General features: G+C 41.3%; 1 protein-coding gene across 11 annotated transcripts in view; it reads left to right on the top strand.

Annotated features, from left to right (window-relative positions):
• Window positions 1-20,421, top strand: part of LOC113035105 (glutamate receptor 3) — a 96,571-nt gene that overhangs the window by 11,004 nt on the left and 65,146 nt on the right. For all 11 annotated transcript variants that reach the window (XR_013911695.1, XR_013911686.1, XR_013911698.1 and 8 more), the window contains exon 3: window positions 14,779-15,018. Coding sequence is in view for 8 of the 11 variants with exons in the window: in XM_026190416.2 (XP_026046201.1) it covers window positions 14,779-15,018 (240 nt within the window). In the remaining 3 variants the exon portion in view is untranslated. The remainder of the gene's footprint in view (window positions 1-14,778; window positions 15,019-20,421) is intronic.

Genomic DNA, 20,421 nt, shown 5'->3' with positions numbered 1-20,421 from the left:
GCACCTTTCTATTTCTGCTGGAAATGGAGAGTAAGACTGAATAACATGTATTTCTCCAGTGTGTCAAGGGCGCGCATTTCTCATCAGGCTCGCTTTATGTGCCTTTGCTTTCTTCTCAGGACTTTGTTCATTCTATTTTCCTTCTGCCCATTGTAGTGCTGCTAGTGCTGCTACTGTACATGCACCATCACTAAGCTGTAAGGGGATAGACTTTGGGTCTTTTATGCGTAAAGAAGCTTAAGTTTGGAAATTGCTCTCATGTGGCCAAAGTTTGTGAAAAGTCAGTGAACATTTCACTCCCAATTTCTGCGGTTTGTCTCTGAGTAAAGCTTTTTAGCCCTAGGACACCATGTAAGTGAATGAAATATTTAGGATTAATGAAGCCTCTTGTTGCACGAGGGGTTAACCAAATCCTGCAATGGGGACTCAAATTCTGAATTTAATAAAATGTTATTATGAAATTTAGGTCAGAAAATTGTGGTATCAATCATTGTGTATTTAAAAGAATGATAAAGAGTTTTTAGTTGTAGTTTCAAGCCACCTGTGACATTAGCTATACCTAGAATAATTTTGTGAATGCTGATATCTTGGAGCTCAGCCGCATTGCTAAAAGTTGGTCCACTGGGCCAGTCAGTCAAGTGCCAACAAAACCGAGAGAAAGCAGAAATGAGAAACATGCAAAAACAGCTATCAAGGCTGTCCTTTGTTTGCAAAGCTGCTATTGCAAAAAAGTAAATGGGTTCTCAGCATCTCAGTAAAAAGGTGCAACCAGCTTTTTGGAGGTATGACCGAAAAGTGATCTGAGAAAAAAGCCTGACTTGAATTTGACTTGTATCCCTTCAAGGTAATCTCCTCAGGCAGCACTGCAGCGCTTTCAGCATTCCTGCTAGTTTCACACTGTCCTCTGATTATCTTTCTTGAACTGCTTCCATTTGATTTCATGATGGAATCCAAACATGCATTGAGAGCAAGCGTCATTTCTGCTTCAAACTGACCCAAACTTAATGCTGAGGAACATCACTGTTAGGCCGAGTTAGAGCTTTAGGTCTGACGCACAGTGTTGTTTGGCACTGCAGGTTTTTCCTTTTTTTTAAATCTATGCAGGGAGTTCATTCACCAGCTTCAGACTGTTCATTCGGAGTATTACTGAACCATCCTAAGATCTCCGTGTGAGTAAAAGCCAGCACAAGCTGTGGCTCGTGGCATCCTGAGCGCTCTCACAGCAGATGGTTTATTGGTCCACCGGTTTGAGCACCGAAACAATAAAACCTTTATGCAGGCACGTGTTTATAATTGCGTTGCATCACAACACCATCGATCGACTGCTGTAGTTTTATCTTGCTTGATATATGATTTCAACCACTTAACTGCACAAGATCTGATTTGTTATGCTATTTGTTTCATGAAGCCTCAGATCTTGTCATTGGGTGACATGTCTGGACAGCTAGAAAGAAGAAATTCTCACTTTGTGGTATTTTCAATTAAATACAGGGTTTAGGTGATTAGCAAACCACTGGATGTTTTTATATTTACCATTTCTGCAACATCCCTCTATTATTATAATAATTATTATAATTTTATTAACAAATAAGCTATTGATATTGACATATCCAGGACATGGACAAGATACATATAAGAACAACACAAACTGGAAAACAATCTACTATCCACCATGTTCCAACAATCATTGGAATAAGGGGATAGTAGAGATATAAGAAGACGTGTAGTGTGTATAATGTGGAAAGAACTGCTGTATAACTATATTCAGCCAGTGATCAAATAAAAGAAGGGACAAAATAAGCTAATAGTAACAGTAATAACAACAGTCTTTTTACATTCTTGCTTGATATACGATTTCAAATGCTCGGCTGCTCGAGGCTGCGTTTGTTGTAATATTTGTTTTAATGATGTCCCAGATGTTTTCACTGGGTGACAGGCATGGACACCTGTTGTCATCCAATTTGAGAAGAACTCAAAATAACTAATTTGTGGTATTTTCAGTTAAATATAAGATTTAAGAGATTAGCAAACCATTGAGTGTTTATTTATTTTCTGGAAGTTGGCCTGTTTGCGGGGTTTGTACACAGCCCTATATAAGCCTTATCCATTTATCTATGTCTCAAAAAATATAGCGGATAGTATTTTGCTTTCTCCAGTCTCTTAGTCTCATAAAATGAATCTATTACAAAGTGTCTTTGTCGGGATAAAAAGAGATATTTTAATACCTGTGGCTTATTATGACTTGATTACATTGTAGCATGGCGACTATATCAGGCAATATATCAGACTGCTATTAAGTCTTTTAATTGGTATGTGTGCCCAGCACATCCAGACAATGACGAGTCCACTGAGAATAAAAAATAGGAGGTCTTTTCATCAAATGAGAAAAGAGAACCTTCTTGCCCGCTATACGAAGTGGATCTCAAGTGAAGCCACTTACCAAAAATCTTTATTTGTATTTGTGGGGAAATTGGTTTTTAGAAAAGTGTGCATGCCGAGGCCCCAGAATATAAGGGGATTACAACTTATTCCCTTACATAGCTCTCCGTTTTCCATTTCAGCCTCTCCCCTACTTCCCCCTAGCTTTATCATTCAGGGACGGAGCACCATCTCAGGAAGGGCACTAATAAGATGAAAAGTGGTGTTGGACTCTACATACTTAACTATGCCGGCACCAAGGCTGAAAAGGAGAGGGAAGTCTTTAAGTGATGCCTTCAAGGTTAAACAACTGGTCCCATCTCCTGTCCTCATTGACTTATTCTATTATTCTTCACTGAAAGACAAAAGGCTCGGGGAGAATGGGCTCAGAGAGGTGCTGTTTTAAAATTCTCTGTACTCTGTAATCAAGCTTCACAATGGAAATCCTTCATGGCTCGACTTGGATTGTTCCGCCGTCATAGGATATGGATTGCAATATGAAATTTGATTAGTGTCACCAGGGGCAAAGGCTTAGTTTACATGCACGGTAAGCAGACCTCGTGAGATTGGCAGATAGTCATCCCGTCTCAGTTTCCCTAGGCAGCACACTCTTGGCTTTGCAGGTGCATATAACTCTGACTGTACACGAAAAACAGGCATCCGAAATCCCCCTAAAGGATGGAAACAACCAGTCAGAAACATTAAAATCAGACGGTGTTCACTCTAACAGCAGCATGAGACTTTCAAGACTTCTTGCTGTTCAGTCTTGCAGATGAGGAAAAGAGAAAATGACAAACACACACTGGTTTGTGAGGCACAGACGGAACTGGGGTATACGTGAGGTCAGAGGGGGGAAAGGGAGCATTTTGACACTGATGGAAAACTATGTGTGCCTGCCAGATATCCACGAAGTTTACTCTTATTTTTCTTTTGTTTTTTTAACAATCCATCCAAATGATAGCAGGAACAGGAGAGGTTTGCGGCTGCCAGGTATTTTTCCCACTGTGGTGAATAGAATTCAAAACAAGTCAGTTGGGTGCAGCACTCTATACCTGAAATATCACCACAAATCTTTACTCAGGCAAGCCCAGCTCTCCTGTAGTCAAGTCGAATAATTTAGAGGCATCTTCTTATCCCATTCCTTTAATCTCTTTGATGGAGCTAAGAGGTTTTTTCTTATGTCTTCTTTTCTTAAAGGCAGTCCTTAGGTGAGCTGTTTCCTGCAATTCAGCAGAGCCAATCTGCCCATTTTATCAGAGACTGCTCTCCCACAAAGAATGACCCTATAGGTCGATTGTGTGAGAAGCTTATTACAACCAGTAGTGTCAAAATTAAGCAAATTCTAGCAGCCGCTAGTCTGGAGATATACATTTTCCAGCATGTTTACTGTTGTGGACGGGTTTATTTCACCGTGTAGCTACTTAAGTTTCTAAAAGGGTCCCACATGTAAATCAAACCCCAGCGTTCTTGTTGAAAGTCAAGTGCTGGCACACCTTTGGCGGCTCTCCATCCCTGTAGTGCAGTCCACACCAGTCTTCTTCTACGATCATCCACCATTCTCTTCCTCCATATTCATTTGCGAGGAAGGGCATGCTTTAGTCCCGCAGTGCTGATTGGGAGGATTAGTGGTATGTGAGGGACTTTGTCACCAGCTTTCTGGGAAATCCAATTACAGAATATCATAAGCCTTACATGTTTCACACTTGGCTGAATCTTCCTTAAAAATGCACACCGGCAGCCTCAAAAGAGTCAGCGTTTAGCAGCTGTCCTCGCTCTGTACAGCGGTGATATCCTTCTGAAGGTGAAAGGAACGATCATCTTTGAAAGGATAAGACAAGTCCTGTAGCACTCCTCTTGCCTCTGCATTGCAGCAAATGGTAGACTACACAAGCCTGAGAGAGAGGGGATTGTTATTTGTTCAATGTAATGGGCCAGTATCTCAGAGCATGGCTGTCAAGGTGAAGCGAGGGCCAAGGGTTTAGTTCTGTTATCTGCTTCCACAGATAGTCCTTAATTGCATGTGTCAAGGAAATGACATGCAGTGGACAGGGCCAGGCAAAGTGAGATTTCTGCATGTATCGCTTGAGCGCTATCAAACTGATTTTCCCAGAGATGCTCGGCAACTTGTCCAATCGTCCAGCTCCGCCACTACAATGTTATCTGAACTTTAGAAATGTCCAGCACATTAAACATAAGAACAGCACTCTCGTGCAACCTCCTGCTCCCATACTCTGCATCACAATGAGCAGATGGCATCGCCACAATAATAAAGACATCACCGCATGCGCAGGCCAGGTCCTCTGTGTACGCAGTGTATGTCTGTTTGACCCACACGGTGCTTCTCAGCCCAGTGTGTTGTTCTGTGTTCAAAGAAAAGCATGATGGTAGGACCAGAAAATATCTGTCAGAAGGAGATGGAGTTGAGAGTCATTGAGTCCCTTGAGGTTTGTTCACCGGCCATGCTCACAAGTACAGGACTATATCACCAAGATGGCAGGTGGAGAGGAGAGGGAGCTGATGGGTGAAAGGCTGCAGAGAAAAACGAGGAAATATAGCAATAGTTAATGAACCTTAGTGATGCTACGTGCGTGGACTCCGGATTTAACCTGAGTGACTCCGGTCCCCTGGTCAGTTTCACAGCTCACTGTTTCATTCTGAGTCGCAGCAGTTGAAGCTTTAATGTGTCAGGCGTTATTAACGAAGGCACAAAGGCTTCGGATGCAGACCATAAACGGGACCTGAGCTCGACTTAGAAATGACGTTGGCTCAGTTCTTTTTAAAACATTATTTGACAGGGAGAAAACCCGATACCTGCTTTATCTGTGCCCAAATGATAAGCACCACTTTGAGTAAATAAGAATTAATCATTCATATTTTAAATGTATGAGTGATTTTTTTTTTTTAGCATGGTTGTTGCAGTAACACCATATTAACATAATCTGTTTCATATAGTTGTCACAGAGTCCTATTTTTTAATATTAGTACTAGTACATTATTATTTTTTAGTATTAGTTTTCCTATTTAAAAATGCTTGAAATCAAAGCCATCACTTTCGTATTTAACTACTTTTATTTAATTAGATAAATTAGCCAATATTTGAAACAGTCATGTAAATGAACTGAGATACATTTCCTGATATTTTAATCCTGTGTCTGAGATAACAACACCGAACAGCTGGCTGTGTCTTGTTCGGACCTACTGTTTTTTAGGTCAGATATCATCCTTCTGTGAGAACGCTGTAATACAATACAAACGTTCTTTGCTAAGAAGTTGCACAACCAAGATTGCAGGCAGCCAGTCAGACATCACTTTGATAGATATAAATGCTTATTTGAACATTAAGGTTACTGGACAGTTGCCTTTTTGTGTGTGGCTGTTATTAAGGTGTCATACAAATAGGAAATCCACAGGGTTTTTACAGTTTGCAGTGGTGTACACTTTATAGATACAATAAAACGCACACAGCCATTTTCTGTCAGGAATTTGCCTTACGACGCACTTCGGTGCAGCTTAACGTGACGAAAGTGTGATATATGAATCTTTAAATGCCGTTTACAGAACAGTGCATGAACACACAGATTCCGATTAGGTTTGACAGTCAGTTTGTGACAGTTGCTTAAACACTGTGTATAATTATACAGGAGACACAACACAAGAATGCGACAGGGAGCATCAGTTGGACAGTTTAATATGATTGCTTGAGAACAGCATTTTATTGTAATGTGAGCTCAATCTCAGTTCATTTCAATTCAATTTACAAAGCACAAGCACTTTGTCATGGTGGGAAGGAAAAACCCACTTTTAACATGAAGGAACCTCTAGTGGAACCAGGCTCAGAGAGGAGCTGCCGTCTGCCGTCGTGTGGCAAGAAAAGAAGAAAGAAAGCACTGGGAGACAGGAGACAAGTTATTGTCAGTAGTACTCCCTATCACTCTCAAATTAATTTATCATAATGCATCTTTGGCCGAACAATATTTGTTCAGATGAAGCCGTGGGATATGGTGATGACAGTGTTCAAAACAGTTTTCAAAACAATAATGGCAGCCTGTAGCATAAATGGCACTGTGACTCTGGCAGACGTTATAGGAGTCTGTCTGCTCGGACTACAAGACTTAAAAACAGTTTTTACCACCAAGCCATACGACACCTCAACCACAACACTTAAACACACACAACACAGTCCACAGGACGCACTCAGAAGCTACCTGCAGCTTCACAAGTACTCTGTTTAATCTGCACTGGTCACTCCACTTTATTGTTATTGATATTTATATTTAAAAGTGCAATACTGTAATTTTCTGCTGCTCATTCCTGTGCAATATCCCATCTGCCCTCCCGTCATATTTTCTTATTTAATCACTAGTGTACATATATTTATATTTATAGATACATATATATTTAGTCATCTTTTCTCTTTTACCATGTCTCTTTAATAGTTTGCTCCTTACTATTTTTCTATTTTTTTTATTATTTTATTATATTTTATTATATTTTCTTCTACTGTATCATGCTGCTGAGTGACTGCTGCTCGTCAAACACATTTCATTGCAATGTTGACCCTGTGCTAACTTGCATATGACAAATAAAACTGAAAACTGAAACTGAAAACTGTGAGATCAGTTACGTTGAGACCATTTTGTTAACTGAGAGCTGTACGATAAACATCTCTGTCAAGAGATGTATTCTAAAACACTTCTTCAGCTGAGAATCAGAGAGGAGAAACACACAGGTTCACTTGCTAGCAAGGGCAGCCACCAGAGCTCTCGTACAAGAGTGAGGGCTCAGGGACTCGCAGCTCTGAGACTACCCTGGTCTTTATTTTATACATCAGTGGGTGTTTGTTCCTTACATTGGAATGTGGATGTGTATATGTGTGTGTGTGTGTGTGTGTGTAGGTATGGAGTCAGTGTGTGACCCCATAACCGACTTCCCTAAACCTGCTGGTCTGGAAGTCCAACAGTTCATCTAAGCACTTAGACTAAAACTTGACATAGCTACGTTTATCCTACCATAAAACAATAAGACAAGGTACGACCTCTCCCATGCTCCCAGGATGTGGGTGTGAATGCCAGAGCACTCTGGAATGCACACAAAGCCTTTGCAGACTATTAAGGATCGCACATCCTATCACTACCATATGCAAACTTATATTATTAAAAGATTATACTGACTACTAAGTACAATTTTCTATTGACAATCTCTGAAGTTCTTTTAGCGAAAGGTATTTTTCCCAGTTATACCGACTAGCATGTTCACAGGTGGTAGACACCAAAAATCATTACTAGCAATAAACCAAATGTCACGAAAAAAGAACAAAACATACAAACTAGAATTGCACCCAGAGAGGCCAGTACTGGGACCTTATACTCATTTATTCAGACATAATAAAGAGCACCATGATGTAACACATGCTTACAATATGAAACAGCTAGTGTGCTTTTCAAAAGCCCTCTGTTGCACCACATGAGAGAAACTGTTCATTGGTGGTTTTGGAGTTATTTGTTCAAGTTTGTTATATATATTTATTATACTAAAAATATGTATATTTACATTATTTATTATGTCTTTTACCAAGGTGAAGGAAAATACTTTCCATACTGATTTTCATGTATATGTGTGTGTGTTTGCTTGTCTTCAAGACAGATCTCTAGGTGGGTGGGCTCAAGGGTAAGGGTGAAAAAGTATCCGTAGGCTGGGATCTTCATCCCTGTATCATCCATCATGCACTCCACCAGACTAACACTCACATACATGCTTCAGGACACATGTATAGCTGCTTCCTACACGGCAGAGGAGGTATATTTAGCAAAGGGGATTCCCAGCGTTCCTCTTTACATTCAGCGTATCCTTGAGAATTAGCAAGCATGCTGACTTAATGTCAGCATGCTATCTTTTATAACGCCTCGAAGTCCTTTTTTCCCCCTCCCCTGCAAATTGCATATACATTTAAAAAATATGCAAATTACTACCACAGTTTTGTGCAAAAGGATCATACCTTTATGCATAGAATCACTTCTCAGCAGCCAGAAACTCCTTCGGTACTTTTACCGAAGTTATAAAGGCACGGTATCACTGAGGTATACTGATTGATTCTGTATTCTCTGGTGTTTTCTGTGTTATTATCATGTTGTTGTTTTTTTACTGTTTTCCTGTAGTCGTATTGCCATTTTCTTTAGCTTGTGTTTTCACAGGACTCAGCTCTCGACCACACAGTACAGAGCCTTGTTAAACAGCAGCATGATTGTTTGACATCATTACGAGTCACATATCAGTAATGTAAAAAATATAGCCCTGTTCGAATACCCACTACAGCTGTATTGAAGCGTGTGAGTGTTTATACCGCATACTTTCTTTTTTTCAGTGTGTGCACTGGTGTCATTTAGCCCAGCAGATCATGTGAAGTCTAAATAGATTGGAGACGTTGATTCAGCAGGACTAGTAACAGCTTCCTTTTAACGTTTCGCAGCACCACTGCAGTTGAGTAGTTCTTGAATCCGGCTCTACCATTTGTGTTAACGGTTTGAGGCACTTCACATCTCTATATGACAAGACTCGATGCAATTCCCCAGGGCACTTACAAGCTATCTCCCTGTGACAGCATCCCTTTTTCAGAGCAGGACTGACTGGTCCTGATGTAGGCAGGCGACAGTGGGGGGTGCGAGTGGGGGGACCAGAGGCAGAAGGAGATCCAGACACAGGCAGGAAATGGAGGACAACTGGCTGAGAGAAGAAAGAACGAAGCCAAAGAGAGAAAGTGAGAATGTGGAAAAATGGAAAACAGCTAAAACGATACAATCAGCAATGACATTTACCCTTTGCTGCAACCCTCTGCACCGCACACCGTCCCAAGGCAGTGCAAGACCCTGGCTTGTGGGCCACAAAAGAGAAAAAAGGTTGTTTTTTTTCCTTTTTTCTTTTTTATGAATTAGCCGTGCGTGCCTACAGGACACCACATATCCCTCTGAACGAGCATTCCAGGCCAGGCATCTCAAGTGATGCATCAGAAATGTAACATCCCTGTAGCACTAGCGACTGTCCTGATTATGGAAGGGAATGAGGGCGGCACACTGTGTGTGTTTGACCAGTGAACTGGAGATGGGATGCATGGTTCCCTGCAGCAGGAAGGGGGAGTGGGTGGGTGACGGGGTGGGGGGTGGAGGCACAGTTAGCTGCAGAGGAAGAAAAAAATGAAAAAAGAGGGGCAAATGAGATTGGAGAATGAAGAAAAGAGAGGGAGCAGATGAGAGGGAGTTATCTATGTAGTCTTGTTTACCACACAGTCCTCATACAAGCTCCTATAATGACTCTACATGCACACAGCTGTCTGAGGACTCTTGAGTAAATTAGTATTATTGAAACTCAAGGTGACACAGAACCACTGAATCTTATTATCTGATGTGTTATTTCTTCAGAGTTGGAGACAGGCCGCTTATTTCCAAGCGGAGCAAAACATTTCTATCACGTTTATTTAATTACAGAGACATAAAGCTGAGGGCAGGACATTTCTCCACAGTAGCCCTGTCCCCTGACTGTACCATGTTTTTTTTTTTTTCTTTCCCCAACACCAATCTTCGGTCCACTGATGGACTGGGGGCAATAATATGGGGAGGGAACAATTCGAGTGTGGAAAGAGGGAGGCGCTCAGGTGGAAAGAGATCCTGCCATGCTTGAAGAAGATGTGTGCTTTGGGGGATGACCAGATGGCTGGGGCGAAAGAAAAAACACAGGCAACAAAAGAAGAGGTCAAATAAGGTGGCGAGGACGGAGGACAAGAGAGCGGAGTTAGACAGTGAAGGACGTGGAGAGAAGTGCCGTATGGAGAGGTGTATGACACTACTCGGATTTGAGTTTGTCTCTTCAGAATCACACACGAGGGGCATCTTGATACTAGAAGGTTAAGAAATACTGATGCAACAAGTTCTTTGTGTTGAGACAGCAAGAGATTCCCACAAGTTTGTCCAAATGAATTTCCCTTTCACTGCAAAGAACCAGCTTGATCGGTGTTTCTACTGATTGCTCTCTGGCTGCTGCAAACAAAAATCCCAATGTGCTGTATGTGCTCTGCTGCTCCACTGTCTTGTTATTCACTCTTAAAATATTAGTATTATTAAAAAATGCATTCAAATTAAATTAATTAAAGTTATTGGCAAAGTAGCGATGTAGGAAATTGGTTCCGCTTTCAACAACGAAATGTAAAACAAAAAGAAAGTTACAATATCGCACAAAAGCCGGTGCCTTGATTTAAGAAAAAAACCCACTTACTCATCCCTTTTGTGAGTTCCCTGCTGTTGATGATAAGAGCAAACACGACTTTGTTTTTTCATTCCTCTGCACCGAGTTAAAAAGCAAGTTGCTCGTTGCTATTTTCTCACAGCAGATTGTAAAAATTGGGGGAAAAAGGGATAATTTTTTGATGAGATGATGTTTCTTTTCCAGAATCATCCTTTAAGGGGTTGCAGCTCATCTTCAGGCTATGCTACATGAACAATTCAATTTTATTTACACAGTGCTAAATCACAACAACAGTCACCTCAAGGTGCTTTATTGTAAGATAAAGACCCCACAATAGTACAGAGAAAATGCCCAACAATGACCCCTATAAGGATCCACTTGGTAAAAGTAGGAAGGAAAAACTGTAGTGAGCAGCTGGTAGTGATGGGATGGAGAGAGGACACACTGTGGACACCTCTAAGCCTTAAGGTGCCATCTTTAGTTGGCCCGTACTGTTAGTAATAATGGCTCCACCATGCTAAAGGCCAAAACAAATCCTGTTCCGACATCAGACTTCTGAGGTATCTGGAACGCAACATGACTCCGGAGGTGGACAGTACGGAGAGACTGAGGAAAAGAGTGTGGAGCTCTTGAAGCAGAAGAGTTCACTGTGAATTATATCTAAGGGGTGGAGTTTGAGGATGCTGGCAGATCTGTTGCAGTGTGCGTAACTGGTGCATGTCTCCCCCCAAAAAAGCAGTATATCAGTTTTTAGCAGAACCTACCCTCATGGGATCAACGCAACACAGAGCTTTGCACTTCTGTGAGGGGACAAACCGTGGAAGAAGATGAGAGCAAAAAAGACCAGTGTGAGCAGAGCGAGAAGGGATTGCATGGACATACATGTTATTGAAACTTAGGCTTGCTCAAGCTCAACCTAATAAGAAGAGGACAGCTGAGCAGAGAGAAAGAGGCTGCCAGATCTGGTCCCGTAGGATAGGTTCTGTGTCAGTACCGGGCCAAATTAAGAGGGAGTGCAGAGAAAAGTGGGCCTCGACGAGAGCTGGAACTCCTACTGGCTCCCATTCATTGTGGGAGATTGCACCACTTACCCAGCAGCACTTACCCACAATACTGCTGTCCATCTGTTGATTCACTTATCAAGGAGCTGCGTCGCGGCTGTGTGCGTACGTGCTTGCGCCTCTGCATCCGTGCACGTGCCTGCCTGTGGTGTGTGTGAGACTGAGACTGCTTATACCTTGAACGAGGTGTCTGTACCAGGACAGATAGGGGAGGGAACAGAATTAAAGAGGATGAGGAAAATCCCAGCAGATCTCTTATTCACACAGCAATTGTGCTAAAGAGTCAAATACATAAGCGCTGTTGTGTTGTCCTCTGAGCATCAGAAAGGTTTGTGCATGCTGTAGCACAGTTCTTTACAAAGTCAGATGAGTCCTTGCGGGCACAAGAAAAGGAAAACAAGTTATTTTGTGTTTGTGATTGCATCTTCTCCTTGATTAAGATGGACACACAAAATGCCAACTGTCACTTTGGTGATGGATTTCTGTTTTGTTTTCAGTTTAAAGAATACTACCAGAGATTATTTAAAGAAGTGAGCAAGAGCCAAAGCGATATCTGATGTTTCCCCATCATATGACTTATATTTTTTTGTCCATTAGCCAATCAAAAATAAATTTTTAACATAGCCATTACATAAGATTGGCTAGAGCTTTCCTCCCCGTCCTTTTCCTTCCCATCATCCTCTGGAATATTCAAAGTGTTTACGGATGTTAAGAATGCTTGATTACCCAGCGGGAACGCTTGAGAGTCAATCAGAATAAGTGAACAGTCATTCATGATAGGGTAGGAAAGCAAAACACACCTGTAGCTCTAAATATTAGTTTACACATTAATGGCTTCTGAGTGAATGGAAGTTGCCCCTGCCTAACAATTTACGCCAATCCCGCCAGAGTGCGCGATGAATACACAAACAAATCAAAACGTCTCTCAAGAAATGTTGCTGATCAAAAATGCTACTGGTGCTACTGAGATGTTGGAGTGAAAATGATTGTGTAACTGTTTATTTTCTTTAAGTTCCACCTTTGGTCTCCTTAGATAGCAGTCTTATAAAACAGGGTCTTTTTTGTGCATCTAGTTAAAGTGGTTGTTTTTTTCCCTCAGAAGCTGACCTTCTGGGTCAGTCTATTGAAATGTGATCCTCATTTGCACGTCTTAAAACTGTTTTGTCTTTTTGTTTTGACTCTGTTCACATTAGATATGAAACTGAAACACTGTGACACTAAGAGACAAAAATCCTGGGCCACATCACACCTACTGTACAGGAGTTGACTGGCCATTGAAACGCATACTACCAAGCTCTTGGCGTACGGTTTTTGTGCTGATGTTAATGCCAGAGGAGGTTTGGGACACTATGCACCTCAGCTCTGTAACATTATGTGGTCTCCTACTTTGTGACTGAGATATATCACTTGATCCACCCCATCCATGGCTCGAATTCGGTGACCTCTTTAAAACGACCCATTCTTTCACAAATATTTGTAAAGACAAACCGCATGGCTTGGCGTTCACTTTATACACTGTGGAAATGGGCCTGAAAACACCAAGAGGTGTGACCCAATACTTCTCATCATGCCGCGCACATTGGAGAATAGCAAACACTGTGTGGAGTTGTTGAAACACAAACATGTGTGTAAGGTCACTGAAAATGAAACTAGATTCACTTGGCACTCGAGGCACAAAGAGTTGTCTTTTTCAGCTCTTCCGTGGGAGGCAACAGAAGCGACGACAGGCAGCAGCGGTGCACACAGCTGCTGTGAATGCTGCAGTAAGTCGTTCACCGTGGAAGAGGGAGCAAAGCGATAACCGGTGGGAGCTCCTAGTGGGTGCGGGAGACCTTGAGTGAATGGCGTGATGTTTCTATCACTTGACTGCCACGCAGACACACAGAAATGCTGCAATTCTTGCATTTCTGAACCACTACCACTGGATCTGTTCCCCTTCAGATAGAATGCTGTCTCCATACTTAGTGAACGTTACCCCTTAAGCCACAGGAAAACATGCAAAGGCTCAATACAGATCAACTGCAGCCTCCGTACATAAGTATTCACAGGAAGATTTTTTTAAGTCCCCTTTTTTGTATCACTACTTCAGGGTGAGACTTGAAATAGACAAATCAGCATTCAAATTAAAAATGCTTTTACCTATCACTGGAACAGGGGCAGTTTGGGGTTCAGCATCTTATCAAAGTATACTTTGACGTACTGACGGGAGAAACTGGAGCTACCAAACCTTTCTCCATCTGCCATTACTGATGGAACAAATATAAAACACAACAAACACTCCGTGTGCACACAGTCATAGGTTACTTTCTTAAAAATTGCTTTTAATAACTCTTGCAAGGACCTCAAGGGAGGAACTAGTGGTAAGACAGGTTGCATACCAGGTTTACAAGAAATGTGAAAGCATTTTGGGGAGGCAACGCTAGGAATTGTTTTATATTGATTCCTTTCTAGATTGTTTTCAAAATTAAGGGGTTAATCTAAAGCCAGAGGACTCGAAACAGCTTATAAAATAATGGGTAATAATTTTAGCCACAAAGGCTTTGAGGGTCTTTTATTGGCCGGCTTTTACTGTTCAGAAAATTCAAGTTCCCCAGTTTGTAACTCACAATAGGTACACTATTGAGTTCTCTCCAAACCTACTCTGAATTAGCCGTGTCGATATATTTGATTGTTCATTCTATAAGATATGAGAACGTTGCAGACGTTGTATTGCTTATTTTTAAAATCTCAACAATGCTGGCACAAAAGACAAAGAAAGTTTGATTTAATTTTTTTTTAATTTGGGTTTAACAACGCTTAATAATGATTTGAAAGAAATTGAGAAATCAATGTATTTTTTGAAGCTACATCGTAAAAAAAAAAACAAAGACAACAACATTAAGATTCTGACTCTTAAGCTATTTATGTTGTTAACAATTTATCAAGTGCGCTGAGCTTCCTTTAGAGTCATACGAACCCTCGATTGGATATTATTGAGGGGTCAAGTATCCAAAATAAAGTGTTCTTGCGGAGAATGATCATGTTTTTTTTTAACTCGTGTCCTTCATGTACTTTGCTGTCCCTGCAGTTTGCTCTCAGTTCTCCCGCGGGGTGTACGCCATCTTCGGATTCTACGACAAGAAGTCCATGAACACCTTGACCTCGTTCTGCGGCGCTTTGCACACCTCCTTTGTCACACCCAGTTACCCCACCGATAATGAGGTGCAGTTTGTCATCCAGATGCGACCTGCCCTCCGGGGTGCTGTCCTCAGCCTCCTCTCTCACTACAAATGGCAGAAGTTCGTCTACCTCTACGACACCGACCGAGGTAGGTGACAGCGCGAGCCTTGACTCGGGACTTAGAGCCGGAATTACATCACGGAAACATGTTGCAGTGACTCAGAATGGCAGACGAACAGCAGGGTTAGTAAGGGATAGATTTACCCTGTAATGCTTCATGAAAGCCCTGTAAATGCTTGAACTGTTAACACTGCACTATTTTATACAGTGGTTTGGCTGTTATGTAAATGTGAAATAAATTCACCAGCAGCTCATAACACTGGTAATAACTATTATGCTTTAAGAGACGGCATGCTCTATGAGCTATAACCTTTGGATTCTTCAAACAGTTGGCTGCTTGGTGTCAGTTAATCTCCTGTTTAATCTTGTTGTTGATATTGGCTCGTCTTTCATCTGAAATGAGGTATGTCACAGCTGCTACTAAAATGTTTTCTACAGAAATCAGAGTCTCTGCCTGCCTGTGGGGGCTGCTTATTGTTTGTGTCAATGAGGGTTCTCTGTAGTTCCCAGATTGCATTGCCTTGTTGACGCCGTGTATATGACAACCTGTCAATGTAGCCAAGTGTTCATTTCTGGGATTTTTAATGTCAGGTGAGAAAATGAGCTCATTATCTCTCCGTAGAATAATGATCCCCTCCTCCTACAAAAACTTCAATTTATTCAAACACCACCTGGGCAGAGGGGGGAATGGATATGTTCGGGATATGACAGACAAAGCCAAATTATGTCTTCCTCTTTGTGAAGGTGTCAGTAACAGTCACTACATATTCCTCCTGCACTTTTTTTTTATTTGTCTTGTTTATTTGCTCATTATAGAAAGGTCCTGACCCACAGATGTGCTTCAAGCCACCTGTCTTCCCTTCAGCAAGATTTCTGCTTTTCTTTGGTTCTATTTTTTCATGGTCCTGCCTCACGCCCCCACCTCTCTCTCTGTCTTGCTTTGAGGCAGAATATGAAGTGTGCTTTAGCAGAGAGTCTCTGTCTATGGGTCTCCAGGCCTGTAGGGTCTAGAGCTGAGGGCCTTAATCCTCCACACAGCCTGCAGATAATATGTGGTTAATTAGGGTCACTCTGACTAGGACACTCATTGGATCTTCCCTGCGGATGCTAGCAACCCACTCGTCCTTCAGCACAACCAATACTGCCCGTCCCCCATCCTTCTGCTTTTCCGCTTCTGTCTGGCAAGTTAGACCGTCTGGGGCAGAGTGGGATACATAGCGGAGGTGGGCAAAATAGCCTGAGATAAAAAAGAGAAAATAAAAACAGAGGCGGTGTTATAGGACGAGAGTGATAACAAACAGACATATAGACTAAAGAGTGAAAAAGGGCGATAGAGGGCAAAGGAGCGAGGGAAAATAAGGAGGAGGAGGAAACAAAACACCAATTCCGTCCTGCAATTAAGGCAACAGCAGGCGCGTTTGATTTACAGCCTTTTACCTGTGTACAGACAATTCCCAGTGTACAGTACATCCCCGTGCTGAAGCCCCTGCCAAGTCACTTTTACCTCTCTCCTTTCTGCCAGTGGTGTAAGACGATCCCTTATTAGGGGGAGGACATTGGCCCCAGGAGGGGATTAAAGTCGTTTATTGATGCACTCCATCCAGCACTTTGGGGGGCTTTGACACTTGGCTCATCAAGCAGACAGATGTGTCAGAGAACCTCTACCTCTGCTTATCAGGTAGTGCAGCTCCCTTGGCAATATGGACACTGACTGCTGGCTAAACCAAGAGGAGTGACTGAGGAAATGGTCTTCAAGGGTGCATGATTTTTTTACCTCTCTGGAGCAAAAGAGAGCTGACAGACAACTCTCTGCATTTTCAAAGCATGACGGAGCCTCCACCATGTTTTGCAGATTTCTGTAAACTCACGGTTGTAGCTCTCTCCTGACCTGCTCCATACATATTGATGAGGATTTTAACTGAAAACATCAGATTTGGATTCATCAGACCTCTTGCCATGGATGTTCAGTCCAGTTCTTGTGTAATTTGGCAAATGTCAGTCTTTTATCCCTGTTTCCTTCCCTTAGGAATGGTTTATTGACAACCACCCTCCACTGAGACCATTTTTAAGGCTTAGGTGAACATTAGATGGATCCAGTGACAACCTAGATGCATTTCTCAAGTCCTGTGTCAGGTCCTGGATTTCTTTCCTGTTTGTAAAGGATACGACTTGTAGATATTGTTTATCTGGTGTAGATAGTATTTATAGGTCTGGCAGTTCTTCTAAAGATACAAGTTTTCTTTTATGTTTGGACAAAACACAGGTTCATCCCTTGCGTTAGATGCCTCTTTTGTTTGAAGGACTGATAGGTCACAGTTAAAAAAAATCTTTAAAACAAATCTCTGGAAATGGTCGGGTACAAGGCCTAGAGTATCCTGAGAAAAACTCTGAAAGATCTTCAGAAAGTCTGAAGAACTATTGTACTATTGTTCAAGACCCCTTTAAAACAGTACAGGAAAGTCTGGCTCCTTGAAAGCACAATGTAAAGAAACATTGTGCTTTCACAATGTTTCTTTACATTGTAAGTACTTTAATTTCAAAGTTTTTTACTTAACTTTTCAAACTTGAATCTATCTCTCGGTTTCAGGAAACTATTTAAAGTTCTGCTCACGTACTAACCTTGTAGTTCTCATGCTCTGACTTACAGCTGACTCATGTGAGTGGGAGGTATGGTGAGCAGTTAGTCGCTTTTAGCCGACGGCTTGCTGATTATATTGTGACACTATAGGTCAGCATCACATCAATTTATTATTTTTTTATAATTGCTTATTATTATTATTATTATTATTATTATTATTATTATTATTATTATTATTATTATTATTATTATTATTATTATTATTATTAAATGAGCTTAAGATGTCCTCCTTCGGAGGATAGAAGTAGCATGTTCAACACCTTAATCTGTCACAGTGCTCTGGATCTCTCTTTTTTAATTTTTGTCTGAGGATTGTAATTAATTATTAAAAAGTCTAAATTATGTCCCTGCATGCAGGTGGCTGTGACAGATTTCTGACTTTGAAGTATGCAATCAGCGAAATGAACAAACAAGCAGAAATCACAGCTGACCCTCTGCTCTGCTTCAGGCTCATGTTTGCTACAAAGCACCTGCTTCGATGTATTAGTTTCTTGAGTGCCTTTTTTGCCTTTTAATTTGTGTTTTATAAAAGCATTGATCATTCATAATACTGGAAGCAACTTTGCAATTATTCTCCAAACTCTTCTATTAGGGATGGAAAACACACAGCGCTACAGAGGGGGGAAAAATCACATAGCTGAGTTCCACCAAGAGGTTTTATTCAGTCAATAGAAAAGATTAATTACAGCCACACTATTCATTTGGCTCTGTTATTGGACTGGCAAAAAATGCTTTTAGGCCTCAGTGCAGTGCTTTCAGCCGGAGAGTGATGGTCCATATGCTTCAGGCTCAGATGTATTGGAGGGAAATGGAGGGAAATTTGTACCCTAAATGCCAATATCAGACAGCTGTTTGAAAGCAGACGTTATGATGAAGGAACTGCACTGGAAGCAAATGGAGCCTCCGTAGGCAGTGTTATACCAGCCTAATGAGTGGCTACTCTCCTCTTATCTGAGGTAATATATTGACAGGATACATTATGCGTGTGTGTTAATATGTGTGTGGATGGAACGAGATGAAAGATCCAAACAGCTACTTTGATTCAACCCACTACATTTCATACATGAAAAAAGACTATCCCAGCAACACTTCTTCTCAATATCAATAGTACTCCTGGAGTTTCTTTTTTTCTTCTTCTTTGCTTTCAGCTTGCGTCAGTACATGAATTTCCCCTTAAAAGCTGGAGCTCTATAGGGTGATAGGGTGAAGGTAGATGGATCTTGCCCTTTCTGTTCTGGCGGTCAGGTATGGGCAGATAATTGCCAGTTCTGTGCAGCAGAGACAGATGATTACAGGCTTTATTGTCTCTCCCAGGCACAATCAACCCTGATTCAGCAATCTCACCTCTACTCATGGGCAGGGATAGCTCAGTAGGTAAAGTGGTCGCCCCATGATCGGAAGGTCGGCGGTTCGAATCCACTTAACGGCTACCCTGAGGTACCCCTGAGCAAGGTACCGTCCCTACACACTGCTCCCCGGGCGCCTGCTCAGTGGGCTGCCCACTGCTTCACTGAGTGAATGGGTCAAATGCAGAGAAAAACAAGTAATTTCCCCATGGGGATAAATAAAGTATCCATTATTATTATTATTATTATTACTTGATTTATGAGTCTCTGTCTCTCCTTCTTTCCTATTTCACTTCATTCTATACCTCTTCCTTATATGTTTTTAGCTTGCTCTTATGTCCCTTCGTCTTGGAGCTTACCGTTGTTGTCTAGTAGACGCAACCTTTCCTTAAGCACAGCAAAGTAGTCAAGAAATGATGAATGGGAAGAACAAACTGTAAGCAGTCATAAGAAATGGTGCATGTTTGACAAAAGAAAACAAATTGGGATTTTCAGGTTCAGTTAGCTCAGTGTGGATGTCAGAGCTGCCGTGTTCGTAGCACTTTTGAAGTAACTGGCCCTTTAAAAACAAAAGCAGGCATACTTGATGACATTTTGCTGGCTGGAATGAAAATTTTACCTGTCGCTAATGCCTGACATTAGCTTCGTGAGTTGGTTGTTGCTGCTATTTTTGACTTTTTAATTTCAGGGAAACCTTTAGTATTACATGAAACAGCAACAACAGAAATATTTCAAATGTCAACATCTATAAAGACCAGTTGATCAGTCATGAAAAAGCAGCCTTTTGTTCTTTTGAAGTTATAGCCAGTCAACTACTATACATAAAATAAGCAGGTATAATTAGCTAAAATGCTATACTAGGGCTGTGCAATATGACCAAAATCTCATATCCCGATATAAGACATCTATTGTCCGGATAACGATATAAAATCACAAAAATTTTACATTTTCTGAAAATTCTGTGAATCTCGGGCAGCTCGACTTGTGTAAAGTGTTTCCAGCTGAGCGTCATGTAGCTGGAGTCGAGTGTTTTAACCGATGCATGAAACTATACATTTTTAGACATAAGCTGTAAACGGCCTCTGTTTTCTATGTGAGTATTTATTACACGGCGTGCTGCGGGGAAAAGCCTGTTCTAACGTTTGAGTCTAAGGTTTATTTTTTAGCACCTGGCAGCTCTTTTTTGCTTCTCATCCGTAAACACTGCATACTCTTTCACGTGATTCAGTTTATTTTGAAAAGTGTAAACAGGATCTTGAGCTTTATTGTGAAAGGTTTATGTGGAAAATAAACAAGCGGATACGCGATGGTTTTACCGTCGTTGTTGCTAACGACAATGCATAAAAACAGTCGCTTGTCCGTCTGTAGTGTGGTTATATTCAATATAAGAGAATAAGAAATTAATATAGCCACTACAGTGACCATCAAAACGATGAAAAAATATTGC

Source organism: Astatotilapia calliptera, chromosome 2 (assembly GCF_964374335.1).
Source record: "Astatotilapia calliptera chromosome 2, fAstCal68.1, whole genome shotgun sequence".
Classification (NCBI taxonomy): Eukaryota; Metazoa; Chordata; class Actinopteri; order Cichliformes; family Cichlidae; genus Astatotilapia; species Astatotilapia calliptera.
The sequence above is the reverse complement of the archived record's forward strand: the minus strand, read 5'-3'. Positions and strand labels throughout refer to the sequence as shown.